Source organism: Pocillopora damicornis, chromosome 1 (genome assembly GCF_964200805.1).
Source record: "Pocillopora damicornis chromosome 1, jaPocDami1.2, whole genome shotgun sequence".
Classification (NCBI taxonomy): domain Eukaryota; kingdom Metazoa; phylum Cnidaria; class Anthozoa; order Scleractinia; family Pocilloporidae; genus Pocillopora; species Pocillopora damicornis.
Window position 1 is genome coordinate 19,980,128 of NC_142670.1, and position 26,510 is coordinate 20,006,637.

The window sequence follows — 26,510 nt, forward strand, 5'->3', positions numbered from 1 at the left end:
CGTAAGGTTATTTCTACGTTTAAACACACCATTTTGGTGTGAGCTCTTCGCTGCCATGTTATCACAAATGGATTTAGGTAAAATTGATACGAGGGAAGCTAACGTTTTCGTGTGGTTAACCATGAATTGTGTAATGAAATCTACCAAAAAGCCTCTCACCTTGCGTAAGGTTTATTTTTAACATGTATTAGTTAAGTGTGTACAGCCTGTTTCCGTAATTCTTAACGTGTTTGATACACACATATTACAAGGGCTGGAAATAAACATTAAAGGGGAGAAGTAGTTGTCAGCGGAAATGAATTTTTTTTATTCCAAAGCTGACGTTGCTCTTTGGAGGGATGAAACAAGCGATGAGAAATGCGAGGAGATCAGTAGGTCGAGTTCCAGTTTGTTTCAGAAATATCCAAAGGTTTTTTAGTCGCCACTCTTGCTATTTTCAACATGGAATGGTGAAAGAATGCATGGAAACTGATTGGGACTCATGGTTTAGCAATCTTTGCCGCTCGCACTCGCACTAAATTTTTGCCGCGGCGTGCTTAAGCCGCTTATAAGTTGGAAAAAAAGTGTTAAAACAAAAATTGTCATCACGAGTAACTGTTATATAGCTAGGGTAGAACACCATTTTAATAAGGAGGGGAAATAATTCTTTGTTGGAGATATCAGGCAAATGAGGGTTCGAAATATAGATGTCTGATTGTATCGCTCCTTCAGAATCAGCAATTGTTCCAGTCTGGAACAGACATGTTCTCCTACTCGGTCGGTCATTTTAATGACGCGGGAAGGAAAGAAAGTTATCCTCTAAGAATGCAGGAAGCCTCAGAACCTTCCAAGCGTAGAACTTTTCACGTTAGCATTTTAGGTGATGGATCGGTAGAAGTGACAGAAGATATTTCTGGGTGGCGTAGCCACGTGTGGGCCAAGTTATGTTTATTTTCCTTTTGTATGTCTTGCACCTGCCTAGAAAACGGGAACCTAAGAAGTCTGCCTTCTCCTTCATTTTATTTCAATTCTGTATCAAGCATGAGAGAATATTTTCTGTAAATCAAGCAAACGAATGAAAGTCATACCTTTTATCTTTGATGCCTCACAATCCTGGAAAAGTCGTGACGATTGCTTCCCGAGTCTGCTTTTTGCTCATTCCCGTGGTGAAACAGACCTCTTGCACCCTTCCATCCCGATTCAATAAATCCCAGTTGTGCCCACGTGGGGTGGACTTAACTTTCTCCTTAAGCCATACCAATTCGCGTCTAATTTCTCGTCCAGAAGGTAAAGAATCGCTGCTTGAAGAGGAAGAGCTATCACTGCTAGCCATCTTGATGCTTGTGGAATACGTAACATATTATCGAGGATAGGCAGCCATTTTTATAAGACTAGCGTCTCTCTTGGGGTTGTTTGTGGTTAATTAAGACTTCGTCTCTCTGTTCAGTGATTGCCTATGTTGGTTAGCTCTTCTATTTCCGAAAGGAAATAAAGTTGTGAGGAAGCTAACAATGATTTTACACATCATACAATGTAAAAATTCAAAGAGACTGAAAAAGCAATTCACAATCGTAGAACAAAACCTGGTCTTTTAAGATCTTTTACGGTTGCAGAGTAATTATATAGTTAAAGACCGTCAGCGCTGAAATTGACGAAAGCCCGCAAAATTCGTAAGTTTCACTAAAATCCTAGAAAACTATGTATCGGAAAAGAGCTTAATGAAGTACTTTGCGCGAAAAAATATAATGCAAGCGAGTTTTCCTTTTAGGAAGCGTCAGGACTCGATAAGGCGTGAACCGACCAAGAGCTCTTCTATCGAATTTATCGGGTATCCGATGCCGCCGCACAAGCAAATTGGCGGCATTAATTAACAAAGGTTTGTCGGGCTTTTTTTCGATACTCTGATTGGTTGTCTAGATATCGGCATCTAAAGTTGGAGTAGCTAAAAATGTGAAAGGCGTGTTGCGTAAATGTACGTCGCGGGACTAATAATTTCGACTATCAAAATTTCACACTTTCGTTTGTCATTATTCCCGGAAAAGTGGAAAATGCTCCCAAGAGACTCGTCTAGGTGCTAGATTATGACACCTTCCTGATGTAGGACTGTAGTTTCCGGCCGATTACCCGCTGGTAATCTGTTCGTTTTTCTACAAACGGTTGGTGCGGGTTATTGGAAGGTGTGGGAAATACTAGAATTTTTAAAGCTTCCGGTGTAATTTTAAAACTATAAGCAGGAAAAAAACAGAAATAATAAGATCCAGTTAAATTCTCTTCCAAAAACTTTTGCAATAACTTATTTATTTTGCACGGGTAGCTCATTATAATAAGAGACTTTCATGTTCTTGATGAAAGCCGATGCAAATCGAAACTCAATAACAAAGATTTTTTCTCGTTTGTTCTATTACTTTCATACCTTGTCAATTTCTCAGCTTGTTTTTTTGTTTAGTTCAAGTACATTTCTTAAGTACACGGGTAATGAACTTGAAAATAAAAGGAATTTAATTGTGAAAAAGCAGGCTTCAGAGCAATTCTCACAGAAAATGATGCCGACATGTTCATTTCCTGGGGCCGCATAATTAAAGGAGCGACAGAATATTCGACACCGCAGTGAAATTTGCTGGAATTGAAAGGTGAACAATGACGCACCTACGTTGATGTAAGAGTTGAAAGGAAGTAATAAAAGAGAAAGTGAATATTCACTGGAGAACACAACTTCATCTTTCATTTTAATCTTTGGAGGACTTCATTTTAATAATTGAAGGACTCGATCGATAATTCACTAGACTGCAAAAATAAGTCTACTGTACTGTGCAGTTGGTGTATTGCGAGGCCAGCACAGGCAAGAAATTAGCAATTATGTCGTCAAGACCTCGCCACTGCCTCCACATTCTATCATCAAGGTAGGCCTGGAGGTCATCGCGGGATATTCCTCGCCGTGCTTTAAGAGGCATTTTCAAGTTGGCCCACGCCGACTCAGCTTCTTGTGTATGGATACCAGTTGCGGGATCCACAAAATTTTCCGAGTGAACGACAACCCGATGACGGGCAACTCGGTTTGGCAAGTGTCTTTGTAAGTTGCGATATGCTCCCCAGTCGTCTGTGTACACTGTGCTTCCTGGTTGCAAGCACTTGGCCAAAATTGGCAAAAGAGTTGCCCGATCCCTACGCCTAACTACCTGGTAGAAGCCTTTGGCTGGACTTGAGGCTGTGTATAGAACGCCAAACACCCATAAGTCAGGGGCTCGTCTTCCTCTGTTGTACTAATAGAGAAGATATCGTCATAACTTTTTCTATGTAACTGCTTCGATCATCGTAAAATGTTTTAACAAAGATTGTTTGCTAATGCAGTCTGCAATCCACAGTCAGAAAACTGATTTGTCCAGCACAGTCTATTTTAGACTATCAATTTTAGTAAAACACTTTCAATTAAGTTTTTTTAGATCTTGTTGCTAATTGTGTACTTTGAGTAATATTTTAAAGAGTTTTTATGAATAAGACCATATCAGCTTGGGTGGAATTTATTTGATTAAATGCTGCTACTTAAACTTAGCAAGCTTTGAATTTACCTTTGCTTTATGGTTAAATTTACTCTCGTCACATTTCACAACAGCCGCTCCTCCGACCGGAAACGGGAGAAATGGATTTGTCGCCAAGTCCACAGAACAAATATCCTCTAAGGCACGAAATACTTTGCAAACCAGGTTGTTGGCGATGGCCAACATCCGCGACGTCTTCTTGCGGCTCAGGTCCACCGACCAGAAGTATATTAGCATAATGAGCTGTCCTAGAGGTAGCTTCGGAAACTTGGCAAAGAAAGAATTTGTCCTAATGCTTCGTTTCATCTTGCAAGTATAGTATCTCCTAAACAAAGGGTGAGACAAGATGAGACGACTGTTTTAAACATTTGCCGGGATTCGTTAATATCCAAGCTGTCTCGGGGAAAAAAAAAGGAAAACGAAATGGAAAATGAAGAAGTGACAAGGGAATCATACATCCTCTCGAACTACACTTAATTTACATTTTATCAATTGAAAACGGGGCGTCAACCGTGGCCCACCTGCGCGGTGCCTGTCGTTCACGAGGAACAAATTACGAGCAGATGATCACTAAAGCGCTTATGTTGAGGCTGTTTTGGTTTTGGTTTCGTTTTGTTTCTTTTTTGTGTGTTTGTTTTATTTTCCTAAATCAAACATATCAAGTTGGAGATTAAATAAGATTGAGTTTAACTGACCATAATTATGGTTATATTGCTGAGCTTCTTAGTCGCATTTTAGAGGATAATGTTCTCTCGCGTAAAAGTCTCCATCGACTTCGTCAAAATTAATCTTTTACCGGAATACTACAAAACGAAGACTAAAATATTTGAGGCCTGAACACTTGATCTATAATTACTTTCAGGCGAAATCTAGTAGACAAATTCTCCTCCCTACCATCGAAATCCGTCCACGTGGGCATCGGTTCGTTGAACCATTATCATGTCTTGGTTGCACACGCCGCAGTGCAATGGATTGGCCAATAATCCCCAGTTTTGAAACCATCAGATTATCCTTGAAGGGTTCGCACGCTTTAAATTACTAAAATAGAGGAGATCCATGTTGCACACGAAATAACAAAATCAATGAGCCAAGGAGCGCGATAACAGACTATCAACCGCTATATTCGAAAATGTCTACTACACCTTTGTTTGTCGTCATTGGTCGATTTGGTGCACTGTCATTCGTGCGTTTCGCTCCTCATTATTTTTCCGACTAGTACATGTTGTTTCCGCTTAAGTCCTCTTTGTTGTTGACCGGCTGTTATGTTGTCAACCGCTATCCCTATTGATGTTATTGGATGGAGTCTAATATGGATGGCTTCCTTGACCCTACGGGTCAATAACCTCAACCTGGTTCCAAACAAGAACGTGTCCTGTTTCATTAACGTGTTGTGTATCTTCTGAGTTTTGAGTGTGAGCAAGCCGCGTCTCTTTTAAGTGCTCTTTATGGCTCAGTTATTGCTCTTCCTGTTTTCCCTTCCTCGATACGTCATTAAATTGGGACGCCAGAGGTTTCATTACCACTAATGCATACAGAAAGGATACTCGCACAGGCCAATACTTGGCCTTTGACCCACATCATCCTTAGTCAGTAAAGCGTGTTTTTGTCTAGTGTCTACACGATAATTTTGTTCTGACATAAGCGAAAGCGGGTCTGCCACAGCAATTACATTAAGAGGGTTGTTATTATCTCCCCATAAGATTTCCCCCATGCTACCATAACTAATTTTGGTTAGTCAGCCAGTATATTTGAACGACTTTTATTAATATTCAAGATTCATTTGACACATGATAAATATCATTGGACTGCATTTCTATGAATTCCCATTCCAGTCATTAACTGTGGAAGAGAAACAAATACAAAGAGTGAGGTGTGAAGTTTGAGGGAAAGTCAATTTCAGATGACAGGGGTGGGTAATAGGAAGATGAACCACTCTTAACAGTAAAAAAAAGCCTTTTAGATGGATGATGTGACTTCCAACAGACAAGGAGGAACTCTAGGTCGAGAATGATAAATAAGTTAAACCCAGAAATGGCAGTGATTATGACCACGGCAAGGAAGAGAAATATAACCCATGGATAGGAAATTGTAAACTAAATTAAGTGCCAAAAATCAACTAACTTGTAAGAGACAGGGCTGACAACTTGGCATTTAGTATTCTGGTAATCTTTTTGTGGAGGAAAGGTGGGGGATGTTACTTTAAAGTTCAAATGTGAGACAAAAATCATTCACACCTACCACTTCTATTCATGCACAGCTTCATTGTTACACAGCACAAATCCATCACTTGTCCTTAGACAGTTCTACTAGGAAAAAAGGAGGAAAAACAAGTGGGAGTATGTCTTTCTCGTGACAGAAAGACATACTCCCACTATAACTAACCCTATTTCAGAATTGTTGAAAATAATTTTTTATTATAGCAATACAAAAATAATTCACATATTTTGTGGTTTAAAACTAACACTTCTGACTAAAATGATCAATCAATTTCATTTTCTTCCTTTGCACTTTACTCTGATAAGTAGAGAAAAATAAGATTGAGACAATGCTCTAAGTCTTAAGCCAGACTTATTCCCAGTGAGCCAACCAGACTTTTTCTCAGCGAGCCAACCAGACTTGTTCTCAGCGAGCCAACTAGACTTATTCTCAGCGAGCCAACTAGACCTATTCTCAGCGAGCCAACCAGAATTGTTCTCAGCGAGCCAACCAGACCTTTTCTCAGCGAGCCAACCAGACCTATTCTCAGCGAGCCAACCAGACATATTCCCAGCGAGCCAACCAGACCTATTCTCAGCGAGTCAACCAGACCTTTTCTCAGCGAGCCAACCAGACCTATTCTCAGCGAGTCAACCAGACTTATTCTCAGTGAGCCAGACTTAGAGTCCAGTATCTTCATTGAGTCAAAGCCCATTATCCTCAGCGAGTCAAAGTCCAATATCCTCAGCAAGTCAAAGTCCAGTATCCTCTGCGAGTCAGAGTCTGAAATCCTCAGCAAGTCAAAGACCAGTATCCTCAGCAGGTCAAAGTCCAGTATCCTCAGCGAGTCAAAGCCCAGTATCCTCAGCAAGTCAAAGTACAGTATCCTCAGCAAGTCAAAAACCAGTATCCTCAGCGAGTCAAAGTCCAGTATCCTCAGCAAGTCAAAGACCAGTATCCTCAGCAAGTCAAAGCCTGGTGTCCTCAGCGAGTCCAAGACCAGTATCCTCAGAGTCAGAGAGCAAGCATGTTGAGCGAGTCTAGGCCTAGAATTCTCTGCAAGTGATAGCCTTGGATTTGCAGAAAATTTAATTCCAATATACCCTACGAGTCTTAGTATTATAAGCAAGTTTAATTCTTGACACAAATTACTGGACACACATACTAACCTTTGCAATCAAGCTCCAGGGGAATTGTTTGAATTTCTGCAAAAGAACAAATGTTAGCCAAAACACTGTTACCAATGAAACATGAAAAAGTCTATAAGATAGTGAAAAGGAACCTTTGAGTGCTGTAGAATTTTTTAAATATCACCCTCAACTTTAATCAAGTGGAAACCATTTCAATAAGTTGATTCTGTCTGTTTTACTTGCCTTTCATAACTTGTAGCTGTTGAGGATGGGGTGCATAAATACTCCTTTTCTGAATTTTAACCTTTATTCCAATGTTTCCCATCAGCTGAGATAGCCATATCATGATAGATAGTTTTCTTCCTATTTAAAAATGTATAAATTAATTATTAACAGATTTCCACCAAAGCTTGTGATAATTCCACTACTTAATTGCTTTGGCACTCAGTGAATTGGTGAATTACCTGTTTTCAGAAAGTAATACATTTTTTATTTAGCCCAGCCATCTCCTTACTCTCCCAGGCTGGTGTGCTAAATTGAAAATCCTCTCCCACAAGCCTAATTTTCAAGCTCTTTTCCTCAATAACTTGGTAATGCAATATGGTTTTACTATAAGTCTCAAAAAATTCTGTGCCTTTTCTCCTGAGTGAATAAATACAAAATGGAAAATACAGAACATATCTACACTTCTTGGCTCTTTTAAAATTCCTTATAATGCATGAGATAAATGAATGAAAATCCAACAGAATCATAACCACTATGCATTGTGGCTAATGTGGCATTACATTTCAATGTTTCTTTCCTTTTACTTCATCTGGTAATTTGTCTTTCACAACATAAAATTCAGTTTCTTTGACCAGAACTTTTTCAAATGAGTGTTTGATAACAATTTTCTAACTAGAACTTTTCGTAGACTGACTTACTCATCCAATTGGGTCTAACAAAACGATAAAGTTCACTGGCTGAGATTCTGAACTTGCATCCATTGTTTTTATATAAGAACAAATAGAATTCTTGGACATCAAAATAAATTACAGTAACTTATACACAATATTTGGCACATGAAAAGGTCAACTTTTGAATTGAAGTAGTTTCACCGTTGAACTGTATACGTAGACCACTGAACTTAATTCTTGCCTTGACAAAAATTATGTGTCACCCTCACACTCATTTTTCAAATGAATACTTCTTTCACAGGCACTAAACAAGCCCTACCGGCTAAGATTGACCTAATATTATGGACTCAACAAGAAAAGGTCACGACCCCGTTAAGAGTTTCTTATTTTTCCAATTGCTCATTGAATAAGAAGTTTGGAGCCAAATCATACCGCAAACAATGCGTATTGATAGTTGCTTGGTCACGTCCGTTACGCATTTACTTATTGACATTATTTTTAATTTTTAATCCAAGAAAAAGGCTAACTTCGGAACGAACGAACATGATAGATTTAAAAATCGACCTTTTGATGCACTTGGTTAAAGGAGTTGATTCACTTCTCCGTGTCCTAGAAAAGTTCTGCGTTTAAGCTAGGCCAGAGTTCAAAATCAAGGTAAATTAAAACCGTATTCTCGTTAACAAGCGAACTCGGTTCATAGTAAGATATGGATCATATTTACTTTCGGAACGTAGTAACACTGATTTTACAGGGAATTTTATACGGAAAACTTTCCTAAGTCCTCATGGGAGCTGCGTTCGATTTTGATGCATCTCAAGACTCTAGTAAACAAGCTTGAATGGAAATAGTTATTGAATAATGCAACACTGTGGCCAAATTAATTCAAACATGGAATTGTTTCGCGTAATTTCGCTCAAAACCCTTCCTGCCATTGGAGGGTAATCAAAACCTTTGCTAGGCATGTACGATATTGTAAAAGGGCTACGTGGCACTAGCTTACTTGTAACATAAGTTGAACTGTGAACTTGTACAATTTAGCTGAATTTAGACACGTACTTACCTGGCTCTCGACTCTTTCATTGTGCATGAAGTATCAACCGGTATCATTTCAAAAGCATAGATGTGTCATCATGTCACAGACATGGATTGTTTATGCGATGTACTCCATTCCATTCCATTCCCGTTAATCAACTTCCAAAACGACTGCCATTCTCGACAAACGCGTGCCATTGCGGAGGCTGTAGGCGGACCTTTGGTTTCTTTTCAGAGCTGTCACACCAAGTTGGCACACGCTGTGCTTGTTAAAAATTAAAAGGAAAAATACATCAGAGAGAAAAAAAGGCGTGCGCGGAGTCCGTTAATCAAAGATGTAAATTACGACCTTGATGGCAACGACTCAAGAAACAGTTTGAGTAGTTTTAAATTGTGTGATATTCCCGCAAAGTTTGTGGAAAAGTTCTGTTTTTTATCAAAGTTTGACTGTTGTTGTGGTCTGATTCGTTTGAAGACAACGGCTCTATTGTCTGTTAACCTCAAGGACCTTTCATGGGATAGTTCAATCTCGAACCCAGGGTTATCTTGGCTTCTTGTCAGCAGTATGGTCGCTAAAAAATGACCTCAGGGAGAGTGAATCAATCAATTTTTGGATTGGTTGATAGGAAGAACGATGGACTCCACACAGAAAGTGTGATTTTCAGAAGGGATCGATCGATGTTTTAACTATTGGGTTTTTTTTTTGTTTGTTTTTGCCTAAAAGTTTTCAATTGTAAACTTCCTGTCGATGCGTGGGAAACATCCAACCAAAGCCGCTGCATGCTGCAATGGCGAGATGTTTTTCATAGAACGATGGATTGCTGTTGTTCCTGCCAAAGACGTACAAGTAGAAATAAATCATTTTATTAAGTTGCTTGGAGTAAAAAGCAGAAAAGAAGGCATTGAAGAGGCCGTGCAAGCGATCGGATATGTAATTGTAGAAAAGTACAATATCAGAATAGCATAAAAAAAAAAAATTAAAAAAAAAAAATTGTCAGGCATGCTCGCTACAATCTTTTATTGTTTTTTTAGAGGGCACGGTAACGAATCTTGCAATCTGATTGGTTCTTTACCCGGTCAGTATTTTCCTATCTCTGCCCACGGGCCACGGTAACGCTTTCGTGAGTCGCCAAGTACATCCCAACTTTTGTTGTCATTTTTCATAAATATACCTCGTTTTCCGGCTGGGCAGTATTTTTAAGCAAACACGTCGGTCACTACCTCAAGCCGATAAATAACTTATGAATCCTCTCTTTTCTCTATATCAAATCACTTTGGTTGACAGAAAAATATTGGTTTCAGAATGAATTTGTATAAACAATAGTGTCAATACAGTGGTTGACAAGCGGCCTAAAAACTGTCTGCAATTAATTTTAATTGTTCACAAAAAGTACCCAGAAAGTTGAAACGTGAGGTATTTGGTTACAGTTAAACTAAATGATGGAACTTTCATTCATTTAATATCTGAATTTTCTCGAGCAATTTGTTCATAGTGAAAGAGCGAGCGAAGTTTTAATTTAAGTTCTACAACAAATATACGCTCCCGGTGAGTCTTTCCAATTCCGTTCAATTTGGACATTTGTACCGTAAATTGCACAACAGAAATTGAAGGAATTTTTTGAGAAAAGGCTGCATTAAATTCCCTTGTGTCTCGTTGGAGTGTGCCGTTCGAATTTAGTTTTTGTGAAGGAAAGACCAGAATTAAACACGCCATTACAGCAAACAAACGAGCAAACTCTCACAACTTCAAATTAAAATTGAATTTACTCAATTACTTTCTTCGCCGTTTACTTAATGAACAGAGGTAAATCTTCGTACATGAATGAATGGTCGATGAGAGTGAATAATACTTTCCGTTAGATCATTGACTGATTTTGAAGAAAACATTGTTGTGACAGTCCTTGCCGAACTAGTTCTGTTGGTTTTTAAATGTTCCTACGCTTTTTTTTTCTTGCGCACCCTCTAATTGACAGGTGTCAGATTGTGACAGATACTTGTAAAAATAATGTTTCAAAGTTTGTTTGGAAGCCTTTTAAATCACCTTTATCATTACGGAAATGAAAATGTTTCGCTGAGGCATCTCTCTTAAATTTGCATCACCTCTATATCAACTACCAGTATTTTCAAGACCTCGGTCACAGTTTTTCACCATACGGACCTCCCAGCCAGCAAATAACATATATGTATTCAATATCAAAGAAGAAATCGAGAAGTTTTCCTTGACATGCAAAGAAGATCGCGAAGAAAGGGTTCTGTATTTGAAAACACAGAAATGAGGTCTGTCGCCATTCAAAGCCCTTCTCAGGCCACAGTTTCACTATCTGCTTTGCATCAAGAAAACCGTTATAAAAATCCATTATACCCACGTCTAAGGTACTCCGAGAAGACACTTCAGATGTTAAAACAGAGGTTTTCCTTTCATATTTATATATGAATCTCAGCTTGTGATACATTAAATTGTCCCTTTTTTACCGCCTATACCTTTACTTAAATTGGCAGAGAACTTTAATTTCCAAGTGGGCACCGCAGCAGTCTGCTCTTGTTAATGTATTATTTTATAATTTAAAAGAATATCTTTTATGTTCCTTAAAATACAAATAAGATTATCATTGATCCAAAACCGCAACTTTTCTATACAGCTACAAGAAATCGATTGAATGTATGGAATGAAAGCGGCACGATTATGTTTTTCCTATAGCCACCTTCTCTGAACCCGGAAAGTCTACAGTTTTAAGATTTTGAAGAGACAACCAAGGAATCAATAGGGATTGAAATACTTGGGAAGGCTGGCCATAGAAATCCTGAGGTCCTTTAGTATGAAGGTTTTACATATTGTCAGATTTAAAACTCTAACACTCGATCTGTTCACTTGACTCTGTCTTTAATTCTCTTTTATTACACAGCGGGGACTAGCTCTGATCTTTGGAGGAAAGTGTGGGTCACCGCTTATAAAGGTGACCCTTACTGAGCTGTCAATCTCTAACCTTCGTCATGCTTTTACACTAGCGAATTACGTCAAGCTACGCAGAGAGGAGTACGCATATTAAGTAGGTACCTTCCAGATGTTTACGCTGTACAAAATGATTTTCTACCTTAAATTTCTTAGTCATACAGTCAAGTTCGGGCAAAACAGAAACAAGGTTGACAATGTAAAAATTATAATTCCTCGAAGAAAAAACAGAAAATTCAGAGAAGAAAGGGCGTACCCAAGGTACCGCCTCCAAGAGAGCTAAGTGCTATTTGTATAAGTCCCCTGATTATATTACCTTAAATTTCTCAGTCATACAGTCAAGTTCGGGCAAAACAGAAACAAGATTGACTATATGAAAATTATAATTAACCTACTAACATAATTCAAATCATAGTCGAGGAGATACCCTAAGAGAAAATAGTCCTCGAAGACTGCTACATAACGACAGAATAAACAGAAAATTCAGAGAAGAAAGGGCGTATGAAAAGTACTACATGTTTACACCCCAGGTCACCTCTAAGAAAAAGAGGTGTCGAACGTGTTAACATAAGACCGCCAAAAGGAATAAGAAATGATCAACTGGCTTATTATAATTTTTACTGACTGGCTTATGGTAATATATCATTTCCATTTTCAACGTTTAAATAAGTCGAAAAACACCTATAATGAAAATTCTTGCTAGAAAGTCAATTTTGTCTTTTAACAATATTACATTTACAGCTTGTTTTGTGATTAACATTTTTTTTTCACAACCACATTATACTTGTGCGTCATTCAAAATTCCATGTCGAAATTTCTGTCCAATTTACCATGATTACAAACATTCTAGAGAGTTTCACTCAAAGTGAAAATAGTTACCAATATTAGGAAAGTTACATTCTGTTTTATATTTAGTTGACGGAACATGCAAATGCTAAATTTAAAAAAAAGGATGAAGTATATAAGCTATGGCTTGCATCGCAGACAAGCATTCCAGCTGCAGCAGTAAAGACTATCATGTTGCTACCTTGTGTCAGATTACAGTTTTTAGAGGAGATTGATGAAAAGTGTGCAGAAGCCTGGAACTGCTAGCCTCTATGTCATACATGTAACAAGGAATAGTACCACTTTAGTCTTCCCTTGAAGATTTCACTTGGAGCAGCTTATTAAAGAAATGGAAGGAAGAGCTCCTGACTTGCTTGATGCCATGACCACTGTGACTGTTTCAAAAGAAGATGAAGTCAAGTGCCTCCAGTGTGTGTGATATGTGGTTAAATGATGAGTACCCAGTGCTGGAAAAAAAAAAACTCATGACTATCATCCGTTGTGTTGAACACTCCAATTGTAAGATGCATATCATTTTACTGACTAAAGGCAATTTCTAAAAAATACGACTTGAGCTCAAAGTTGTTACAGAATGAAAGAAATGCCATTTTTACTTCATTCTTTTTAGTGAAGCAAAATCAAAATCTTGAAACAACATCAGCTTAAAAATTTTAGAATGTGAACCTTCCATATTTGTCTTTTATCCAAAAAAAAAAATCGCTAGCTTGATTTAGCAAACTGAATCATGTTCAGTGTGAAATCCTTCGATTGAAATACACCATAGCACGCGTGTTGTGCACGCAACAAGAGTAGTCCATGGGCCAGAGAAGGTTCTCATTACCTCTCAGGGGTAGAAAATGCGAGTGTTACCTGATGAAAGATTGTGTGAAAGACTTATCAAATTCACTCGATAGCAACCGTGAAAGAGTAACTCTCGCCATTTTCTTGCGTACTCCTTTATTGAAAAAGATGCTGCTTTAACGTGGAAACGAGGCTGACAATAAAACGATTATTTCAAATGACTTCTTCGTTTTTTCTTTAAAGAAGATAAATCAGTATCTTCAACATAAAACATGATTTCAAAATAATTTTCGGCTAAAAGCCACAATTTTACGATTTTATTTAAAAGAAGTTGACGTCTTACATGCGATCAATGTACGCTAATGAAATACTCAAATCCACCCTGAAAATTTTTGGAGAAAGTTGGAAACAGAATTGGGTGACTTATTGCAATTTGAAGATCTCCTGGATAATAGAAAGCTTTTGTTCTACCCCAAAATCTGTGCATCTCAAATCAAGGAAATTCAGCAAGCTGGCCTGTACTTCCGTGATGCACTTCTCCCAAATATTAGTACGATATCATGGCCTCCGAAACATGTTGAGCTATGTGAAAGTGCAGTCAAACTAGAACTAGATGCGTTTCTATACACTCTCTTAACTGGGAACACACATATCCCCGCAGAATATCCCGATCGCCTCCGCGCTTTGTTGATTCTTTTGGCCAGGACATCATTTACGGAGTTACTCCAGGACTACAAAAACTACTCAAGCAAATGCTGTTACCGTATGCCAAACAATGTTCAACTTATCCAGATGCCACACCGATGTGGGTATGGGATCGTTCCTTTGCCTGAAACTATCAAGCCATATATCAACACAACACTCGCGTGGGACAATATCGATAGATTGGAGGAAACTCTTTCTGGCGGGGTAGCCAAAAAGCCAATGGCTAGACTGGATTTAACATTTCTGTCCGTAATGAGGTTCAAATCTCACTGGATGTCATCAGATATCTCCCGAATATCGATGTACCTGCTACTGAAATGGCTACTCTTCACGAGGTTCTAGTGCAGTCCCTCAAGAAAAAGAATACGCTCAAGTTAAAGAACATCGTCGTTGTCTTTGACTAAACACTGTATGCAAAGGCAAGCGAGAGACAATGGAAACAAAGCGCGAAATTTAAAGATATGGTGATGAAAATGGAAGTATTCCACACAACATGCAACATGTTGTCCATCACTGGCAAGCGCTTCAAAGATACTGGCTTGCAGGATCTGTGTGTAGAGTCTGGTGTGATAGCAGAAGGTTCTGTTGGAGAAGTTCTACAGGGACGCAGGTTCAATAGTTGTGTTAGACTCCACAAACTCGTGCATGAAGCCCTTGTGAGACTGGCGTGGCGAGGATTTAGGCCCTGGATAGAAGAGAATTATAAGCAGTCCAAGAGTATCGTTGATGGCTTATTTGGTGAGATTGGTGATTTTGTGATGATATCTGCAAAAGGTTGTTCCAGAAGTATATGACCAGTGCTTGTAGTGTCAATTCTGTCCATCTTTTTGACAAGTACATGGCGTTTCTTCGTTGCGAGAGCGGAGTGCACGAACTATTGACGGAATAACAATGGTTCAGAAGATACGAGGTGACCAAAAAACATTTGCAGAGGTGGCTGATAGAATGATGTCAATAGTTTTGCATGAAGGAACAGAAAACTAGTGTATTGGCGTAGTCTTTGATGTTAAACGAGATAGCTCAGTAAAGAATGCTGAGAGAGATAGAGCAGAGAGGCTCGGAAAGCGGTAATGGATTCAGAAACATCAGGGTAGACAACAAAACATTCCAGTGGCGGAAATTCCTTTCCAATTCTAAGAATAAGTTGCTCCTAATTCCTCTCAGAATAGTGCGAAAATGAGATAGATAAAGACTCGCTGGAAAGAAAATCTTTGTAACAGCCGAGGATCGATGCTATGAAGTCTCTTAGATCGGAACAACAACAAGGAAGCTAAGGTCTATGCAAGAGGAAGCAAATACCAGAGTGTTACTCCGTGTAGCTATTTTTTTAATCAAGCCTCGTTTCGACAAACGAGTCTCGTCTCGACTAACGAGTCTCGTCTTGACGAACGAGTCTCGTTTCGACGAACGAGTCTCGTTTCGACAAACGAGTCCCGAGTCTCTATTCTCGAACAAACGAGTCTCGTTGAAAATCGTTTATCGAGTGACATATAAATCGTGACGATTTAAAATCGAGTGGTTTCCCAGAAACCGTGAGTGATCCCATAAGAAGTGTCCTCATTGTACAAAGAGTTTTATCCCAGGGTGTTCTATTTGTTCAATCAATGTGTTAGATTTAACCTCTCAATCAAAACAATTTTACAATCTGATATGATTTGTGACTCTATCTTTGGTTCAAAAAAAGGAAGTTTCAGAGCATTCTGCTCAAGAATAACCATAGTAAATTTTTACAGCCATACTTACAAATTCAAACTTATTCTAATGTTTACAATTTTTTTTAATTTGAATACATTGATGACCAGAGCATATTATGAAAATATACAAAGAAAATAAAACCTTTTGAAGTAAATAATAATTCAAAGATAACTTTCTTTTACATGGACACAAAAGAGACCATATATTGGAATAGGAAAATTTGGAAGACTTTCACAAGAGTATCAAAATTTAAGCTTACATCAAACTCAGTACCTTACTTACAGTCATGCCTACTTTGTTGAAAGGGTGGAATTAGCTTCCTTGAGTGATAGGTCCGTGATTCAATAGAGCAGGGACCCTTTGTCTTAATTCTTGCTTTGCACTGAACAATAAGAACATTTAGAAGTATATTATACAGTAAATATACACATTTTATGGCAACAACTTAAAACTTTTATATATTTTGATGATGAACGAGAAGCATAGAAACCAAAAAAAAGTCACTGATGTACATGTTATTAGTGTCCCAGGTGGAAATCTTATTAAGATCTTACTAAGATTCTTGTAAGTTTCTTACTAAGATTCTTAAATAAGAATCTTGTAAGAACTTACAAGATCTTGTAAGATCTTGTCACATGATTCTTACAAGAATCTTGTAAGATCTTACAAGATCTTGTAAGAATCTTACAAGATCTTACAAGATCTTGTGACAAGATCTTGCAAGATTCTTGTAAGAATCTTGTGACAAGATCGTACAAGAATCTTACAAGATCTTGAAAGAATCTTGTGACAAGATCGTACAAGATCTTGTAAGATCTTACAAGATTCTTGTAAGAATCTTGTGACAAGATCTTACAAGATCCTATTAGATTCTTAACTAAGAATCTTGATAAGTATCTTAGTGAGAAACTTACAAGAATCTTACAAGATCTGGTAAGATTCCTGTGGAAAGAATCTTAATTAAATACCTTTACAAGTTTTCACAAGAACTTGCTAAGATTCTCAACAATATCTTAAATGATCTTCAAAAGAACTTCAAGATCTTGTAAGATTCTTAAAGAACTTTTAAGAATGTTTGCAGAATCTGTTTAAATTAGTAGATATCATAAATTTTTTTTCAGACCAATTTGCGGGTAAAATATAATGGTTTATGCAATATGTAATAACTAGATGAGTGAGGAATGGAGATCACAACCAAGAAAGAATTTCTTTATCTAACATCTATGCAAAATTTATTGCAAATTCTCAACACTGTGAAATTAATTTCTAACAAAGATCTCGATAAGAAACATTAACGGTTGAACTTGTTTGATTTAAATGACAATTTGATTTAAAGTATCATTAATCCTTGCACAAACAAGCCATTATATCTAAAGGAAAAACACTTCAAACAACACTATAATTATACATTTCCCACTTCAAAAATTTGCTAATATATTCAAGCAAAAGTAGCAGCAAGACAAGGATAAAACTTTTTCTATCAAATTGAATTACTGTATTAATAACTCAAAAAATTTGACAGCTATTTTCCCTTAATGATAAAAAACAATGATTTGTGATACTTGTTTTGGTTATTTTTTTTAAATAGAAGAGTTTTTGTATTTAGAAATACAAAATGCACTGCAATACTATGAATTAAAGCTCGGTTTCCATTTTTACAAAAGCACACCCACTCCCTAAAACCAGCACTGGCAAAAGCAGTAACAAACACTAAAAAATATTGTCTATGTCTCAAAAGCTCGAGTGCTAACCTTAAGGGTGGGGACATGTATCAGTTTGCAATGGCTTTTCTTCTTTTAGAGTAATTTAAGTATGAAAACAAAAAAAAAAACTTTTTGTACTAAAGCAAAGGTGTTCAAATAATTAAAGCTCACTATCACTCATCTTAATTAGCATTTGACCATTAATTTGCATATATTTCCTTCTTGTATAAAAAAGTTCATTCAGTCTGTGGACTTGTTAACATCTCCCTCCACAATGAGAAATTTTCTCTTGGAATCCAAGCATTTTTGATTCAAGGAGAGCCTTATTTGAGGCCACTTCTTGTTCATTTTGGCATCGCCAAATTTATGTTTTATAGCTCCTATGGTAAGGAAAAAAAAATTATATATATATATATCACACACATATAATAGAGAAAACAGAAATCGTCTTATTTTCTACCAGTCCATATTTATTGCCTTCCTGCTCATGGCTTGATTAACAGAAACTCTAACACATCTTCAGTGCTTTCCAAACTTTCCAAGTACTTCATAATTCTCAGTGACTGCATGCTAATGCAGAAACCAGTTGTTAATTTATGGCCCTAGGTACTGTCCAAGTAAATGTGACTGGCTACTCAAAGCTTAAAGGATAACAGGTGTTAATTTGTTTCCTTCTAGAGCCAGCTTCTTTTTAATGAAAGCCTTGGCAATATTACTTTGCGTGCAAGAGCAATGAATAACCCTGATTCAATCGTGAAACAAGAATTTTCTAACATATAACAACAGCAACAAAGCTGATTGTTGAAATCTCTGTTTTTGCTGGCGGATTGGTGGGATGAGGGGAAGAGCCGCATCAAAGGGCTCTCTATTCGTTATTGCTGCCCAAGGTCAGGCGCCTGGTCCTGTAATAGGGACCTTCTTGTGCATCTTGTTGACCATCTGAAGTCCAAGGTGGATGCTGGTTTCATGTCTTGTCTTGGGCCTTATCATTCTGCCCTCTCTGAATTGGCTGTCCTGGACTCTGAGGCTGTGAGGGGTGCTCAGGTTCAGGCTAGGGTTAGATGGGTCGAGGAGGGTGAGATTTTGTCTCCCTATTTTTTCCGCCTTGAGAAGAAATGGTCTGCGGATCGTTGGATTTCTGCGCTAAGGGAGAGCGACAGCTCTATTGTCTCCTCTCCTGTTGATTTGTGTCGTTCGTTGTCCTTGTTCTACTTAGATCTCTTCACTGCTTCTGACACTGACCCCTGTGCTCAGTCCGCCCTCCTGGGGAACTTGTCATCTGTCCTCCCCGGTGATAAGGCGGCTCTGTGTGAGGGCCATCTGTCAGTTATGGAGGTTTCTTCTGCTCTCCTCGGTATGGCCAGGCGCAAGGCTCCCAGGCTGGATGGTCTGCCGGTGGAATTTTATGTTAAGTTCTGGGATGTTCTCGGTCCGTATCTTGTCTCCGTCTTAAATTCTTGTCTCGATTCGGGTTCCCTGGCTCTTTCTCAGTGCAGAGGCATAATCTCATTGTCTTTTAAGAAGGGTGATCGCCTTGACCCTCGTAACTGGCGGCCGATTACCCTTTCTAACGTTGATTATAAGTTGGCTTCCTGTGCTATTGCTGGGCGGCTGCTCAAAGTAATCCATCTTGTTGTTGCTAAGGACCAGTCGTGCGGGGTCCCCAGGAGGTTTATAGGCGAAAATGTCAGACTCCTTCAGGATGTCGCTGACTATGCCTCCTCCTCTGGCGCCTCGGTGGCCATTCTTTCCCTGGATCAGGAGAAGGCTTTTGACCGTGTAGACTGGTCTTTCATGCAGTCCGCTCTGTGTACCATTGGCTTTGGCCCCTCCTTCATTTCTTGGGTAGATTTGTTCTACCATCGGGTTCAGAGTGCGGTCAATGTTAATGGCTACTTGTCATCTTTCTTTAGCCTTTCTTGCGGTGTGCGGCAGGGTTGTCCCCTGTCGCCTTTGCTGCATGTTTTGGTCTCCGAGGTGCTGGCGGTCAACATTTGCTGTAATCCCCGCATTTCTGGTCTGTCTTCCTGGGGTGCTTCCGCTTTCTCCAATCTCTCAGTATGCGGACGATACGTCTCTTATCTTAACATCGGATGATGCCATTGTTGCGGTTTTCAAGACGTATGCTCTTTTTGAGCAAGCTTCGGGTTCGAAGTTGAAGCAGTCCAAATCTAAAGGGCTCTGGCTGGGTGGCTGGTGTGGTCGGGTGGATCCCCCTGGTTGCTTTGGACTGGTCGTCCTCTAAGCTCAAGGTCCTTAGTGTCTTCATCGGTATGGGTGATTTAGAGGCTGATAATTGGCGCCCCAGGATTGATGCTGTGGAACGCGTACTCAACTCCTGGCGTTCTCGCTCTCTTTCATTTCGTGGCAAGGCCCTGGTTGTTAATGCTCTGGCCCTTTCCCGGGTTTGGTATGTGGCGTCCCTCGTTCACATGCCTCCTTGGGCCCTAAAGGAACTTTCCTCTCTTGCTTTCTCCTTTTTCCGGTCTGGTAAGTGTGAACTGGTCTCGCACTCTGTTGTTGTCCAACCCTTGTCGTTTGGTGGTTTTTCGGTGGTCGATGTTAAACTTAAAGTCTGGGCTCTTCTCGATCAATGGGTGAGGAGGTTCGCCTCCTCCTCTTCTGGCTGGGTTTCTTTTATGTCATTTTGGTTTAACTTTCATTTTGGTGCCTCCCCTCTTGACGTTCTTTCCCGGCCATATTCCTATCACCCCAGGGTCTTGCCACCCTTCTATAGGTCTCTTCATCTTGCTTGGCGCGGTCTGGATGGGTCTTTTTCGGTGTCTCGTGATGCCCTCGTCTATGGCGCGTCTTCCGCTCATGTCTGTTCCCCTGTGTCAATCTCGAGTACCAAGGCCTGTTACCTGTTCCTTTTGTCCGAAAGTATGGTCTCTCCACATTGTGTGGTGAAGTTTGCTGGGGTCTTTGGTGCTCTTGATTGGCGGACCACTTGGCGTTCCCTTTTCTTTTTCGATTCCTTATTATCGTTATTTCGAATGATTTGATATCACAGAAGTAGAATTTGACATCATAAACTGTTCATCTCGCGCGTGCTCACTGGCTCACGCGCGCTCTGTAAGAAAAGTCGATTGCACTAGAGTTTTCGCCATTAGCTGGCCGATTTTTGACAAAAAGGTGTTTTCCCCCCCTCGTTTTTTGCTTTGATTTTGTTCCTCACTCACCTACGGCTCTCTATGTGAAATTGTGGTGTATGGAAAGCTATTTATTGGGATAAAACGTTTAGAGATGTTCGCAAGACAAAAAATGAAGCCTACAACACGGGGTATTCTCAGGCGGTCACCCATCCAAGTACTAACCCCGCCTGACAGGGCTTAACTTCGGTGATCGGACGAGAACCGGTGCTTTTCCTGTGGTATGGTCGTAGACGAGGAAATGGGGTCGAAATTGTGCTTGTTATCGGCCAGGTTCAGGCTGTAAAGCGGCCACATCTTTGAGTGTAGGCGAATTTGAAATTCTAAAGCCCTAGTTTCGTTACTCTAACCCTAAGAAATTGATACTCTAACCCTAAGAAATTGTTACCCTAACCGTAAGAAATGGTTACCCTAACCCCGAAGTCGTTACCTAACCCTAATGTATGTCTTTTTCCTCTACTCGTGAGTGATAGAGTCATTAGTCAAGAGATGGATGATGGAAATAGTGAAACGCCTGTTAGGATTGTAAATGAGATGCCTGTGAATGCTGTGGATAATGAGATGACCAATGATGGAAATACGTGTGAGAATGAGGATAGGAGTGTTGTCAATGGTGAAAGTTACGCGTCGCATGCAGCACGCACAATTTCGTTTGGGGAATGACTGCGTCATACGGCGTCATCGTCGAACGAGAATTCGATGCCACAACGGCCTAAAAGTGCCTTCTTTACGCCGACCAGAACCACAACTGCAAGGTCTGTTTTTGATGCTTTGGTTAATGCTGATATCGACCATACCGAGATTCATTGTCTCCAACGAAAATTAAATGGCGAAGTTGTCGTCACCTTCAAAACCATTGCGGCCAAAGAAAAATTCCTCCGTTTAAACTCTCTCCAAGTCATCTCGGAAAACTATGCCCTTCAGGATATTGATAAACTCCAGACTTTCTTAACCATCTATGATGCACCTTTCGAGCTCTTGGACCTCGCAATTATCAAACGCCTAACTCCGTTTTGCGAGGTCCTCCATTATCGACGGGGAAAACATTCCCTCGCACCAAATATCTATAACGGGTTGCGACACTATCGCATTCGCATAATTAAACCCATTCCCAATTATTTGTGGTTCGGCAAATATCAAATCTATATTAAATACACCGGCCAAATTCCTACTTGCCGAAAGTGCAACCATCCTGGGCATTTCAGTAATGCATGCCCAAATAAAATCTGCTTTAATTGTGAAAACATCGGCCATGAGGCCCGAGATTGTAATCTGCCGACTCTCTACTGTATATGCAAAGAGGAAGGACATCGTGGCATCGGCTGTGATTATTCCTGGGTTTTTCCTTGCACTAGAGGCATTCCTACAGACAAGAATAGCGATGTGGCCATTGAATCATCAGACAACGGCATGAGTGAGTACGGCCGGGACGAAGATTACATGTCGCTCGTCTCTGTCCCACCCGCATTGAATGAAACCATCGAAGAACCAACATCTGTTCCAGCTGCTGTCAACCCGCCTTCTACTGCTACACTGCGAGACCTCCAATTGCGATGTTTGTTTCGTTCAGGAAACTTTTATTAGTTCAGAATCTACCCTTAAGTCCCTGTCTCGCAGATGGCTGGGCCGAAGTTTTTGGTCTCTGGCCTCTGGTAGGCAGGGGGGTGTCATCACTTTAATCTCATCGAGATGTTCAGACCAAATGGTTTCTTGGAAAAAAGACTCACACGGTCGTATCGTCAGTTTTTTGGTCAGGAGCAACGATGTAGATGTTAATTTAGTTAATATTTACGCTCCCACAAATCTTGCAGAGCGAAAGACTTTCTTTGATTCTCTTCACGATTTTTTTATTCCATCTTCTGCGATCATCATTGGAGGAGATTTTAATTGCTACGATAATACCTTAGATAAATTTGGTGGAAATGTTTCTATTCATAATGAATGTGAGCCATTGAAAAATGATTTTGCTCTTGTTGATGTTTGGTGCAATTTGCATCCCGCCTCCAGAGAGTTTACGTGGTTTAATTAGTCTCGGTCTATTGGGAGTAGATTGGACAAGTTCTTGATTTCTAGGGAATTGTTGTCACCCGGCATTAGGTGTGACATCTCACCCTGTCCGATTTCCGATCATGATTTTGCTTCTCTTGTTTTTGATATCCCCACCGGGGTCAAACGCGGCCCGGGTGTTTGGAATTTGAATAATTCTCTGCTGAAAGATAAAGATTTCTGTACGTCCATCGAGAAATTGATTGATTGCCATTTACATTTTTAACCGTCTTTCACAAGTCTTTCACAAGTGGATCTGGAGCTCGTCTCAATGTCACAAAAACCGAGGCGATGTGGCTGGGAGCATGGCGTTCTCGCGGCGACCAGCCGCTTGGCCTCAAATGGGTGACGAAAATGAAAATTCTAGGTGTTGTTTTTGGACAAGATACCGAGACAGATAATTGGCGACCGAAACTCGAGAAATTAGAGAAACATCTCCATCTCTGGAAATCTCGCTCTCTCTCTCTTGTTGGCAAATCGTTCATAATCAATGTTTTGGGAATTAGTAAACTTCTTTATCTTTCTGCCGTTTTGTGTGTCCCTAAATGGGTTATTTCAAAGGTAAACAATCTAGTATGGCCTTTTCTCTGGGGATCTTGCATTGAAACGGTTAGCCAGATGACTTGCCACCAATCCTTAGGGAAAGGTGGTCTCGGCATTTTTAATTTTCAGACCAAAAGTGACTCTCTTAAGTTAGCTTCCCTTATTTGTAACCTTGAGGATCGTGAATCAAAGTCCTTTTTTCTAACCAAATACTTTCTTGGTTCTCGACTCGCTTCTTGCTGTCCGGAGTGGCGTTCTTTTCGCGATAACCCCACTCCGAGTACGCAAAATTTGACACCTTATTATGAGAAATGTTTTTCGGTTCTCACTACTCTTCGCGGGATTGTTTCCTGCCGAGAGTGGCAGGATTTTGTTTTCTCCTCCAAGAGGTGCTATTCAGCTCTCTTGAGAGAGAATTCTGCTTCACCGATTCTGCACCGTTTCTGGTCTTCCTTCCTCCTGATTGATTTTGATCTCGACCTCTTCTGGGATTATGTGCGGGATGGTTTCTCCGAAAACTATAAGAACGATATCCTCTGGCTAATTGTCCTTCGCGCGGTTAAAGTGCGTGACTCTGAAAAATTGGGGGTATATTGATTCTAATAAATGCGCGTCTTTTTCTCGTAAAGAGACAATTGATCATTGTTTTCTGAACTGTGTTCGTGTGAAACGTGTGTGGTCCTTTTTCTCTCCTGTCCTCTCTTCTCTTCTTGGTAATGTGTTTCTGCCGTCTTGTACTCGTGTCTTCTTTTTCCGTTGGGCTCCCGTCAGCCCTAAAAATGCTCAACTAATTCGTTTTTTAATCAAAACGATCCTGTACGGTATCTGGAAATTTCGTAATAAAGCTACTTTCCATAATGGAAATGATACCCCTGAGGGTATGATCCGTTATATCCTCAGCGATATCAAGAACAGAGTAGCTTGCGATTATTATCGGCTTACTGTCTCCGAATTTAGAAATTGCTGGGAAGCTCCGGGTTTGTGCTGCTTGAACGGTGACTTACAAACTGCTGCTGCAAATATTTCTGTAAATAGTTATTTAGGTTAAGTTACGTTAGTATTCTAATATTAGGTCCTATTATTTAGTTTTCTTCTATTATTGGCTTTAGTTAATCTTACGATTTATCTAGTATATTAGTTAAGTCTATTAATATTTAGGTCTAATATTTAAGAGGTCGTCCCTTTGTATGTAAATATGGACTTGTCATGGACTTTATTAGTATCTAATTAGTATCTTTTTGGACTTTGGAACCTTTTTGTCGATTAGCTAATATGGACATTATTAGTATTTAATTAGTTTTTTTCTGGAACTTTTTTCGATTAATAATTAATAAGGGCCAAGCCCACGTGCGTTCCGCACTTTTATCCTGTACATAATGATTTATTCCAAATAAATCTTTTCAAAACTTAAAATCTGTTCTTATCAGCTTAATATCTGATACGCTGCTCATTGAGCAGCTTATGTATTAAACTGATTTTTGGAACTGGGCTGTGGAAAAGAGGCTTGCCTCGTCCCATCCACGGGTTGCCTCGGTATAACACTACCTCCGAGTGCGGCCCACTTCCCTCTGGCTATTATTGAAAGTGTCTTCCCCAGAGGGAAGTGGGCCGCACTCAGAGGTAGTGTTATACCGAGGCAACCCGTGGCTGGGACAAGAACAAGTTCCGTGTGAAAGTGTGGTATTGAGGCCAGCCCGTTACATGTGATGTTTGTCACGTGAAGGGTCACAAGGCCGCGGATTGCCCCTCAAAGGGCAAGTGTTTTGTTTGTAAGGAGGAGGGGCACCTTTCTAAGGATTGTACCCATCGGGTGAATGTTCCTGTTACTGAAGCTGCTCCCCAGTCTCCTCCTTGTGGGCAGGCCCCTGGGGGGGGTTGTTTCTGGTTGTCCCGCTGAGGACCTGTGGGATAATGAGCTCGACTCTGATTCTGAGGGTCAGACTTACTATAGTGATAAATACGACGATAGCAGCCTTGCTGTAAGCTGTGATAATGCTAATAATCAAGTAGAGCCGGCTCTTAATGTAAATGCTGATAGTGTAAATGCTAGCAATGATATAAATAGTGTCAATAATAACGTAAATGCTGTGGTCCAAAACCCTAAGGGGGGACTGTGCTGCCAATAATGTAAGCGCTGCTGGTAATTTAATTAGCACTTGTAGTTCGGTAACGCCTGCTAGCAAAGCTTCTTACAGTTCTGTGGTGGCTACTGGGGAGGCTGCTCGCGTTGAGTCGTCTTGCGAGGACTTGTTTTCAGATGAGTCCTCGGAGGCCTCGGACATGGTTTGTGATTCTGTTACCCGGAAATGGGCGGCCTCGGAGGTTTTGTCGGATGAGGCCGTCTCCTCTGATTCGGATGCTACGTTGATTCCGTCTTCTCAGGCCCCTAAGTCTGGTAAGAGGGCTGCCTTGAAACTTCCGGCCCCTTTGGGCTCCCACTTGCTCCCTGGTGGAACCGCTGATGCGGCGTTGGCTGCTATTTCACGGGGTTCCTCATCGGTAGTGAAAAATTACTATGACCGGTCTTCTCCTTCTTATGGCATTGTCTGTTCTTTCCCTTAACTGCAACGGAATCAGGGATCAGCCCAAGCGTGCTGGTCTCATGCAGTGGTTGCGCTCCCTTCCTGTAAGTGTAGATATTGTCTGCCTTCAGGAGATGCATTGTTTGTCTTTGTCGGAGTGTTCTTTGTGGTTCCAGTCTTCTGGTTTCAGTTGTGCCCTCTCTTGTGGCTCTGTACATTCTTGTGGTTGTGTTGTGGTCGTTATCTCCATTGTGAATTTGTGTTCTGCGGCAAATCGTTTCGTGTGTGTTGTATTTATGCGCCTAATCACAACCCTGCACGTGACCAGTTTTTTGATGATCTTCAGGCGAAGGTGGATCCCTCGGTTCCCACCATCCTTTGCGGCGACTTCAATGCGGTCTTTGATCGGTCAGTTGACCGTTTTGGTTCGGACCCATCTGACCTGTCCCATGAGAGTTTTTCCTCTCTCCAGGATCTTTTTGATGCCTGCTGTACAGTTGACATTTGGAGGTATCTCCATCCTTCTTCTTCTACCTTTTTTTGGACCAGGTGGGATGGCTCCCGTGCCTCCCGTATTGATCTCTGTGGTATTCCGTATGTGTGGGGTTCTTCTGTTCTCTCGTGTGATCTCCTTCCCTGTCTTTCTCTGACCATTGTGGTCTCCTCACTGTTGTCTCGGTCCCGGATGTTGTCCCACCTGGCCCCGGTCTGTGGAAGCTCAATATTTCTATCATGCAGGAGCAGGCGTATGTCCGTTTAATTAGTGACTTTTGGGCATCATGGTGCTCCTCGGTCCTTT

General features: G+C 40.3%; 2 protein-coding genes, 1 non-coding gene and 1 pseudogene across 4 annotated transcripts; 2 read left to right on the forward strand and 2 right to left on the reverse strand.

Annotated features, from left to right (window-relative positions):
- Window positions 1-2,698: 2,698 nt before the first annotated feature.
- Window positions 2,699-10,514, reverse strand: LOC113683030 (uncharacterized). Of its 2 annotated transcripts, none has more exons than XM_089204919.1 (6): window positions 8,798-10,514; window positions 7,085-7,204; window positions 6,881-6,916; window positions 5,754-5,818; window positions 4,410-5,354; window positions 2,699-3,840 (listed from the first exon to the last, which is right to left on the reverse strand). In XM_089204919.1, exons 5-6 carry the CDS (start codon window positions 4,454-4,456, stop codon window positions 3,516-3,518), a joined length of 372 nt encoding a protein of 123 aa, XP_089061045.1. In that variant the 5' UTR covers window positions 4,457-5,354; window positions 5,754-5,818; window positions 6,881-6,916; window positions 7,085-7,204; window positions 8,798-10,514; the 3' UTR covers window positions 2,699-3,515. The 2 variants fall into 2 exon arrangements, with proteins under 2 accessions (XP_089061045.1, XP_089061047.1); XM_089204921.1 differs by having other exon boundaries at window positions 5,754-5,821.
- Window positions 10,515-20,716: 10,202 nt separating this feature from the next.
- On the reverse strand, window positions 20,717-20,835 carry LOC149052632 (5S ribosomal RNA). The gene has a single exon (XR_016182132.1). It is a non-coding gene; the product is annotated as a 5S ribosomal RNA (ribosomal RNA).
- A 464-nt stretch (window positions 20,836-21,299) lies between these two features.
- On the forward strand, window positions 21,300-25,751 carry LOC149052633 (uncharacterized). The gene is made up of 2 exons (XM_089181325.1): window positions 21,300-22,008; window positions 25,447-25,751. The coding sequence occupies exons 1-2, from the start codon at window positions 21,300-21,302 to the stop codon at window positions 25,749-25,751; spliced, it is 1,014 nt and encodes a 337-aa protein (XP_089037451.1).
- Window positions 24,582-24,756, forward strand: LOC149052634 (U2 spliceosomal RNA; annotated as a pseudogene).
- Window positions 25,752-26,510: the final 759 nt, after the last annotated feature.